Below are 10615 nucleotides of genomic sequence, written 5' to 3' on the forward strand. Positions count from 1 at the left end.
TTTGGGAATAGGGGTGCAGACGCTGGCTACTTCATGCTGAATTGGGCATTGAGGTGGAGGGGAAGGGAAGCCTACTTTAACTCTCTATTGGTAGTCTTTAGTTCAAGCTGCATGCCTTCCTGTTAAGTTAGAAAATATTTTCACCAACATGGCCCTCAATGGAGGCCGCTGGGAATTTCATTGCACCTTTTGGGAAAGAGTATTTTGTTCTCTTTCAACCTTGTGTTTATCTACAAGCAACATGGAGATTTACTTGTGACACAAGTGTTCTTGTTGATCTTTACTTTCCGTCTCTAAGTGGACAAAGGTAATACAGAAGTGTTGGGTGCAGAAGTTGTCTGTATTTGAAAGCCAGTAGTGAAAATGTATCATGAGGTGGATGGCACTTTTCTGCGTGGTGTGAACATTTGAAGACCAACCAAAAATGTTATAAAGTAGACATGATGATAGTACCAGTTTAGATGTGGTGTTGGTCATTTGATCTGTGACCAGAAGCTTACATTATTTACAAATAAAGACTGAATGCATCTTTTGAGCCCCTAGATTGTGTAAATATTTAAAGTTCACTGCTGTTGACTTATAGGTGGGAAATGGAATGTTCTCAGTAATGTCCTGAGGAAAAGACCCAGGGATTACCTCTGAATAACCAACCAGCCGTGGACAGCACTGGGAAGGAAGCACAACTCCACCCTGAGAAACGTGGGTCCACATGATTTGGAGCCATCTCAGTATCAGCTGCTTTTCTTTTTCAATCCACTGGGCAGTTGCAGAGATTATATTTGATTCCAAGGTTTCTCAGCAGTGCATGTGAATTTGTTTCTAAAATCATGTTGTTCTCTGTGCATCACTGGAACTCCTTCCTTCCCCAGTGTCCCTGCAGGAGGCTGTGTGAAAATCTAGTTCTCCCCAGAGCACCATTACATCTCAAAGGACTTTGCTGATGTGAAAGAACTTGACAAGCCCAGTGATGGCTAAGGAAGAGGATCTCCAACTCCCTGGAGCAGCTACTGGCCCTCAAGGGGAAGTCTCCAGCCCCAAAGCTGCCCAACAGCTTTTCAGATGCTTTCAGTACCAGGTGTTTTCTGGGCCCCAGGAGACCCTGAATCAACTTCGCAAGCTCTGTTTTCAGTGGCTGCAGCCAGAGGTTCACAGCAAAGAGCAGATCCTGGAGCTCCTCATGTTGGAGCAGTTCCTGAGCATCCTGCCTGGAGAGATCCAGATGTGGGTGTGCACACAGTGTCCCCACAGTGGAGAGGAGGCCGTGACGCTAGTGGAGAGCTTGAAGGGCGAACCCCACAGACTGTGGCAGTGGGTAAGCAGAGGGTATTGGGATCTAGGGTCCTGTTGGGGTATCTACCTGCCTCATCTATGGCTCTGTGTGCCTGTCAGGTCCCTGATTGTTACAAATGATAGTATTTGACTACTACCCAGGGTTGGTGCTATGAACTCACAAGTGACACCATTAAAAGAAAGGTCTTCTCTTGTACTTCCCATAAAGATTATTGCTATGAAAACCCTAAAGAGCTCCTCTGTTCGTGGTATATTGCTGTGAGTTGCAATGAACCGTTCCACAGCTGATTTGTTTTCTTTACCTTTGTGTGTTACTGACTTTCCACAGTCTAGGTGTTAGGAATTAAAAGTACAAGGTGTGGTTCCATTCTAACTTAACCTCCAATGTTTCCATTTGGTTAAGTTAGGATTTTTCTTTTCTAATTGAGATTTTAATGAAAGTTTATAGAGACTGTGGATTTCCATTCATTCATTGTTGCACATTTTCCTCCTGCCCACCCCCGTTTGCTTTTCCCTACGGGAAAAAAAATTCTTTCATTATTGTACAATTCCCCACCCTTGTGTGCACTTTACTATCCAGCTCTTATTCTGGACTCTTATTTTACAGGTAATATGTAATCATATACTCCTCCTAAGCAGTTCTTATACTCATCTGTTTTACCACATCATGCAGCGTACATTATTTATCCCTTCTTTTCTTTTTTTTTTTTTTTTTTTTCAGAGCGCACGGGAGGTTTATTCGCCCACTGCTGCTCCAGGACAGGTCAGCTCGGAGGAACTTCACTTCAGTATGGTATCGTCCTGGGCTTCTGCCAGTTCTCTGGTGATGCGCTTCAGTTCATCCTGCTTCTTCTTCTCCTCGGCCGCTATCCTCCTTTCCTCTTCCGCCCGCGGCTTCAGGTAACTGTAGTGCTTGGCTCCGTAGGCCATGCCGAGGATGAGCAAGGAGTAGCGGGTGAGCTTGATGAGCGGAGAGACCGGCACCGGGGGCACCATCTTGTCCCTGACCTTCGTTATCCCTTCTTTTCTTAGTTTCCCCCAAACCCGGGTGTCAATTCTGTTTTACAACAGAGGCATTATGCAGTATTTGGTCTTTTGTGACTGAGACCTTTCTCTCAGCTTAATGTCCTCCAGGTTCACCCATTTTGTATATTTCATGAGTTCCTTGTTTTTCTTTCTTTTTTTAATTTATTATTAAATTCAATGAAGATTTACGGAGACTTTGGGTTTACATTCATTCATTGTTGCTCTTTTCTCCCATCCCAGTCCTCCCCCCAATACACTACCTTCTTGGAAAAGTAAAAGAAAAATTCTTTCATTGTTTTACAAACCCTCCCCCAAGTCCACTCCACTATGCAGCCTTTGCTCAGGACGCCTGTCATGACAAAAATACCTAATCACCTATCCCTTTTAAACAGTTTTCTCCCTTATCTGTTTCAATGAAATATACATTATTGAACACATCTTTATCAGTCTCCCACAACCCCGATGTCAGTCCTGTTTTACAACAGTGGCACCATGCAATATTTGTCCTTTTGTGACTGAGATACTTCACTCAGTATAATGTCCTCCAGGGTCACCCATTTTGAATAATATTGCATGAGTTCCTTGTTTTTCAATGCAGCGTAGTATTCTGTTGTGTGAATATACCACAGCTTCTCTATCCATTCTTTTATTGATGGGCACTTAGGTTGTTTCCAACCCCTTGCTATTGTGAACAATGATGCAATAAACACGGGTGTGCATATATCTGGTTGGATGTCAGTTATGGTCTCTTTAGGGTATATTCCCAGTATTGGAATTGCTGGGTCAAATGGTATCTCTACTTGGAACTTTTTGAGAAAGCGCCATACCACCTTCCACAGTGATTGCACCAGAGTTCCTTGTTTTTCAATGCAGCATAGTATTCCATTGTGTTAATATACCACAGTTTCTCTTACTATTTGTTTGTTGATTGGCACTTAGGTTGTTACCATCTCTTTGCTATTGTCAACAACAATAATGCAATAATCATGGGTGTGCATATATGTGCTTGGGTGGCAGCTCTGGTTTCTTTAGGGTATATTCCTGGTAGTGAAATTGTTGGGTCAAATGGTGTTTCTATTTCCAGCTATATGAGAAAGCACCATATTGCCTTCCCGAATGGTTGCACCATTAAACACTCCCACCAACAGTGAATAAGAGTTTCAGTTTCTCCACAACCTCGCCAGCATTTGTTTTCTGCTCTGTTGAATTTTGCTGTTCTTACTGGGGTGAGATGATAGAATTGTTTTGATTTGCAAGTATCTTAAAGCTAGGTATTTTGAACATTTCTTCATGTGTTTTTATACCACCTGAATGTCTTCTTTGTTGAAGTCTGTTCATATCCATGTCCATTTTTCAATTAGGTTTTTTATCTTGTTGTGGTGGTTGAGTATTCTGTGAATTCTAGATATAAGTCCCTTATCAGACATGTCATTACCAAATGTTTTTTTTCAGTTATTGGTTTCACTTTTTGCCCTGTTCGAGAAGTTTTTTGATGTGCACAGGGATTTGATTCTTAGAAGGTCCCATTCATCTATTTTATAGTCTCCTGGTTGTAGGTTTACCAGTATGTTTGGAAAACTTCATTTTACCAATTAGGGTTTCTAGAGTTCTTCCAAGCTTTTCTCTAATGAAGTTTATAGTCCTTGGTTTTAGTCCTAGGTCCTTGATGCACTTTGAGGTGGTTTTTGCGTATGGTGTGAGGTGAGGGTTTTCATCAGATAATTTTCCAATTTTACCAACATGTTTCCTTAAAAGCCCATCATTTCCCCACTTAAATGATTTCATCTTCTTGTCAAAAATTAGTTGACCGTAGGTCAACCATAGGGCTGATTTCTGGCTTCTCAATTATATTCCATTGATCTTTGTGTCTGTCACTGTACCAGTACCACACTGTCTTGACCACCACAGCAGCGTAGTAGCTTTTGAAATCAGGGAGTGAAATGTCTCCTGCTTTGTTTCTCTTTTTAAGAAGTGCTTTGCCTATTCGGGGTCTCTTTCCATTCCAACTGAAATAGGATATTGCCTTGTCCATCTCGTTGAAGAAAGGAATTGGTATTTGTATTGGGATTGCATTGAATGTGTAGATTGCCTTTGGAAGAATTATCATTTTTACAATATTGAGTCTTCCTATCCAAGAACAAGATATAGTCTTCCCTTTCTCCAAGTCTCTTTTAGTTTCTTGTAGTAGTAATGTTTTGTAATTTTCTTTGTTTAGATCCTTTGTGTTTCTACCTAGCTTTATTTTATTTGGTTATGTTTTAATGAATACAGACTTTCCAGTTGAAACTCATTACAGACCTGTCTTGTAGGTCTTGGAGGCCTGGTTCTGTGTCAGCAGTTAGCCAGTCTGTCATATTTCCATCAATACCTGGAATATCTGCTGAGTAAAAACATGAAAGTGACTAGCTTTTCCTTGTTATCTGTTCCTAAGGACTGTTCTGTAATCTGGACTTCACAATGATTTCAGGAATCCTAACTCAGCATCCTGTAGTAACTTGTTTTTAGATCAGCAGTCAGGTTCTGGGACAGGAAAGCTCACCTGCGGAGGTGGAATCTACAAGCTACCAAGTGCCAGAGGCAGAGGCCAGTCTTGAGGTGATGTCTGAGGAGCTGGGACTTCATTATGCAAATTCAGGGCCTGACCAGCAACTGAACCACATCATCAAAGAGGAAGCAGACACTGAGCCGGAATTAGATGAGGGCCTGTTCTTATTCATGGTGGTGTTCGGGACTCCCAGCAAAAATTAGGTTCCTGGCTGTCTGAGTTGAAAGTGTATTCAGATTGTGGTGTCCCATGAAGGTTTTGGAACAAGGTTCATGTTCACAAGTCACTCTGATTAAGAAATTCTGTGTCTTCATTTGACCATTTGGATTTGGGAATTGATATAGTAGGGCAGAGAATATGTGGATGAAGGCCTTTGTCGTATTAAGAGTTATTTGGACTTTGTACAAATCTTAAAATTCTGAATGAGGAAAGGACCTTTTGTGAAAAAAACAATGTATTCAGACTTTGTAAATAAATCAGAGTAATATAAAAAATTATAAAAAATTCTCAATGGAAGTATCACTTCTAATTTGCCAATGTTTTTCTGATTTTTTTAAAAAAATTTTAAATCAGTGCCCGTTGTGGAATGACTGAAGAGAGCATCTAGATTCTCAAAACTTGCTGTTTCTCAGGGAGCTCTGGTGGCCTAGTGGCAAGAAGCTGCACTGCAATGCCAGAGGTATGCGGTTCGAATCCACCAGATGCTCTGCTGGAGAAGGAGGGGCAATCTCCTTCTGTACCAGTCAGATCTGATTTGACGGTACACACACACATACACATAATAAATAAAAATTAAAAGTTTAAAAAACAACAACAACAAAAAACTTTCTGTTTCTCACTTCAGTGATTACTGCTCCCCGTATCTTGCCCTACCGGAGGAAAGGCTCATCAGCGACCAGGACTCAGGAGGCTCACTTCTCCAAGCATCATCGCAGGTGAGCTGGATTTCTCTACTTTTTTGCCTCTGAACCATTTTTGAGCATTCAGGAGTAATTTTTTTTGGCATTATGTGCTGTCAAGTCACCTGTGACTCATAGCCCTGAACCCTGCCCTGTCTTGAGCCAGTCTCACTGACTCTGCAACACCTAATCCCATTGCCCCAGTTACCCTGTCATTCCATCTCATCCAGGGTCTTCCTCTCCTGTGCTGTCCCTTCACCCTTCTTCATGAACTGGTCCCTCCTGGCCACGTGCCCAAAGTATGTGAGACAGAAATTCAAAATTCTTGCCTCCAAGGAGAGAAACTTGGTTTCACCATCCCCAAGATAGACCTGTCTGCTTATGGCAGTCCATGGTATCTTTAGTACTCTTCTCCAGCACCACAACTCAAATGCCTCAATTCTGCATCCATCATCCTAGTCATTGTCCAGCTCTGTGATGCATAACAAGTAATTGCGAAGACCATGGCACGGACCTAAGTCTTTATAAATATAATAAGTCTGAAGAGAAGCATGAATTTCACAAGTCTTCTCAAGGCACAGTGTTTTTCTAATTGCCCTTTAGAATTAGGGAACCTAGGTCCTTAACAAAGGTAGAAAAAGACTTGTGATCAGATATCAGACAAAAGAAGAAGGAAGTGAGTTAGAGCAGAACAATTTTACTAACTCCAAGAACAAAAAGCCAGGAGTGGAGAGCATGCTTTAGATCTGGGTCCTGTGCTGAGACCCTCACAGGCCTAGGGCAACGAGTCACTGAGACACTGGTACATCACCAAGGAATGCCAGGCTCACATATTGAAGGACTTTTCTCCAGAGCAGACAGTATGAAACCTTCCTGTGGAGCTACTGCCCTGAATTTGGACTCCTGGCCATTTAAACTGGGAGAGAATAAAGTTCAGTTCTTAATGTCATCCAGTGGTCTTTCCTCTTACTGTTAGACGCATGTCCATCATCCCCATGTGTCCTCTTATGTATTTACACTCCCTCTCTCTTCCCTTTTGCTGCCCTTTCCCTTCCCATTTTGGGCAGCTGCTGATCTGATTTCTGTCATCATAGATTTACTTGTGTTTTCTGGGATTTTATATAAAATGGAATCAAACCATATTTTCTCTTTGTTCTGCACCTGAGGTGTTTTCCTTCCTTTCTTCTATTTTCTCACTTTCCTTCTGATTTTAAAAGATTGATTGTAGTGTACGTGAAAGTCATCTTGTTTATGTATCTTGTGACTGAAGTTCTTTTAGCCTGGTTGTGAGATTATGGTTCTCAAATGATTTGGACAATTTTTTGGCCTTTATTTCTTAAATCTTTCTATTTCCTTCCCTTTGTCTAATTATAGAATTTCTATGATATGTAATGGGCTCAATAGATAACAACAGTAACTTGATGAAGACTTTGAAGTAATAGTACAATGTTTCTTCAAGTAGATGATGCATCATGTATCAGGGATCTGTAAACATGATGTTGATGTCCCCACATTCTTGATGAGAATTTAGGCGAGCACTAAGTCTCAGAAAGTATTAACAACTTCCTGAAGGTCGTAGAACCAGAAGATAGTAGGACTTCCTCTTTTGAGTCTCTAGTTCTGCACAGCAAAAACCTCAAACTCATTCTTGTCGAGTCAGAGCTGATTCATCGCTAATTCCTCAGCAGGTTTGTGGAATATATAAATCACGTGAACTGGGGGTCTGGGGCAAGGAGTTTGCCAGCATTTGGGTGTGCCGGGCTGGTAAGACATTGAAAGGTGACGCTCTGCCTAGGGCCTTGGGGTATTTAATGCCAGTTGAATTCAGACTCTGCCTTCTTGAGGGGCGGTAGGTTTTGGGTTCTGCGCACACATGGTGGTTTTTTGGCCCCACTAGGGCGTGGACAGAGCGGACTTGTCAGATGAACTGGGAGTCTGGGGCAAGGAGATTGCCAGCATTTGGGTGTGCCAGGCAGGTAAGACACTGTAGGGCCCTTGGGCCTGCGACCCTCGGGCCACCCTTTCACTGTTTTTGTTCAGACATTCCTCTAGGTTGTATAGCCCTGCTGTACAAGTTGCCATACAGCAGTCACTTGTGCTTGCCGTGAGCCTGAACACTGTGACACTGATGTGTCAAATGCGTTACTGGTTGGCTACCCAATGCAGACAGAGAGTGGGGTGGAGCTCCCCGATTAAAACAAGCTTGGAAGGAGGAGTGGCATCCACTTCCATAATAGCTTGCCTCCAGAAACCCTATGAACCTGGAGAGAGGATGAATGGCACCCAAGCATCGAGGACTCTCCTTCATAGGGTCACTATGAATCACCTGTGACTCGACGGCAACATAAATCACATGAGAGGAGACTCCCCAACTTTGTCCTGTGGAGCCGACTATGGATTTTGAAGCACTACAGAGCCAACACCTCTGTCTTGGCTGATCAGTTCCATATAGAGTGGGCCATTATGAGCTCCCTCTACTTCTATGTATTGTCATGAACTGTGCAGTTGGAATTGACTCATAGTTGACCCTCCCTCCAGTGGGTTTTCAGAATCAGTAAATCGAATGGGAAGAGATTCCACACCTTTCTTTTATAGAACAGCTAGTAGATTTGAACTGGTGACTTTTGACAGTACAGTTCCACACCAGTAAGCCACCAGAGAATTTTCCTTATGAGGCTACTTTATTCATGACAACTCATCCATTGAACTCTAAACTAAAAAATCTTAAGGGATTACAGGGTGTGGTGCCTGTTGTCTGAAGAGACCAGTCTTGTCTTTGGATGGGGCTGAAATACCATTAACTTCAGTGTTGTTGATTCCCTCTGTTTTGCAAATTGGCACTGGCCAAAATTTGCTTTTTACCTTGGAATTCTAGATTGCATTTCAATATTGGGAATGTCAGACTCTTACACGTAAGTGATTTGGAGAGTGAATAAAGAATGTGGGAGACGGAAAAACATATATCCAGTGTGTTTTCCAGTCAACAAATACAACCTAAAACATAAATGTAGACCTACAGCCAGAAGAGTATAACATAGATGAATGGCACCTTCTAAGAATCAAATTTCTGTGCACATCAAATAACTTCTCCAGCAGATGCTCTGCAGGAGAAGGAAGAACAGTCTCCTCTTGTACCAGTCAGTTCAAATTTGACAGTACACACAAAAAAACCCAATAAAATAAAATTTAAAAACAACAACAACAAAAAAAAAAAACAACAAAACTTCTCCAACAGGGTAAAAAAGGAAAGCCATAAGTCTCTGGGAAAAAAATATTTGGTAATGACATGTCTGATAAGGGATTATACCTAGAATTTATAGAATACTCGAGCACCACAACAAGATAAAGGTAAACAACCCAATTGAAAAATTGACACAGGATAAGAACAGACACTTCAAAGAAGACATTCACGTGGTGAAAAAACACATGAAAAAAATAAGAAACAAGCAGATCAAAACAACTATGAGGTATCATCTCACCCAAGTAAGAATAGCAAAATTCAACAGAGCAGATAATAACAAATGCTAGCGAGGTTGTGGAGAACATCTCACCCAAGTAAGAATAGCAAAATTCAACAGAGCAGATAATAACAAATGCTAGCGAGGTTGTGGAGAACCTGGAACCCTTATTCACTGTTGGTGGAAGTGTAAAATGGTGCAATCACTACAGAAGACAGTATGGCTCTTTCTCCAATAGCTGGAAATAGAAATACCATTTGAACCACCGGTTCCACTACTGGGAATATACCCTAAAGAAACCAGAACTGCTACCCAAGCTGATATATGCACACCTATGTTTATAGCTGTGTTGCTCATAATAGCAAATAGATGGTAACAACCCAAGTGCCCATCAACAAAAGAATGGATAGAGAAGCTGTGGTATATTCAATCAATAGAATACTATTTAGCACTCAAAAACAAGGAACTCATAAAATATTATACAAAATGGGTGACCCTGGAGGACATTATACTGAGTTAAATATCTCAGTCAAATAAGGAGAAATACTGCATAATGCCTATATGACAAATAATCCAGAATAAGAGCTGCATAGTAAAGTGGACTGGGGAGGGGGAAATTATAACAACAGTGAAAGACATTTTTTTCCAAAAAGAAAAGAAAACTGGGGGAGGCAGGAAGGACAATGTGCAACAATGAATGAATGGAATTCTAAGTTCTCTATAAACTTTCATTAAAATGTCAATAATTATCAAAACAACTATGAGATATCATCTCACCCCAGTCAGAAGAACAAAATTTAACGGAACAGCAAGCCACAAATGCTGGCGAGGTTGTGGAGAAACTGGAATCCTTATTCACTGTTGGTGGGAGTGTAAAATGGTGCTCAACCACTGTGGAAGGTGCTTTCTCAGAAAGTTGTAAATAGAGATACCATTTGACCTAGCAATTCCACTACTGGGAATAAAGAGACCATAGCTGACATCCAAGCAGATATATGCACACCCATGCTTATCGCGGCTTTGTTCACAATAGCAAGAAGTTGGAAACAACCCAGATGCCCATCAGCAAACAAATGGATAGAGCAGCTGTGGTATATTCACACAATGGAATACTACGCTACATTGAAAAACAAGAAACTCATGCAATATTATTCAGAATGGGGGACCTTGGAGGACATTATGCTGAGTGAAATATCTCAGTCACAAAAGGACAAATACTGCATGGTGCCACTGTTATAAAACAGGACTGACATCAGGGTATGGGGGACACTGAGAAAGATGGGTATACTACATTGAAACAGATGAGGGAGAAAACTGTTTAAGAGGGATAATGTCATTAGGTATTTTTGTCAAGACAGGAGTCCAGAGCGAAGGCTGTATAGTGGAGTGGACCTGGG

The 10615-nt window shown here is 41.5% G+C and overlaps 1 protein-coding gene across 1 annotated transcript in view; it reads left to right on the forward strand.

Moving 5' to 3' along the window:
- Window positions 1–967: 967 nt before the first annotated feature.
- Window positions 968–10615, forward strand: part of LOC102858607 (zinc finger protein 18-like) — a 24296-nt gene continuing 14648 nt past the window's right edge. Inside the window, exons 1-3 of the mRNA XM_006901933.1 lie at window positions 968–1312; window positions 4822–5034; window positions 7658–7736. Of these exons, the coding sequence (XP_006901995.1) occupies window positions 968–1312; window positions 4822–5034; window positions 7658–7736 (637 nt within the window). The remainder of the gene's footprint in view (window positions 1313–4821; window positions 5035–7657; window positions 7737–10615) is intronic.

The sequence above is a fragment of the Elephantulus edwardii genome, unplaced genomic scaffold, assembly GCF_000299155.1.
Source record: "Elephantulus edwardii isolate Elephantulus edwardi_28Jun2011 unplaced genomic scaffold, EleEdw1.0 scaffold00350, whole genome shotgun sequence".
NCBI lineage: Eukaryota > Metazoa > Chordata > Mammalia > Macroscelidea > Macroscelididae > Elephantulus > Elephantulus edwardii.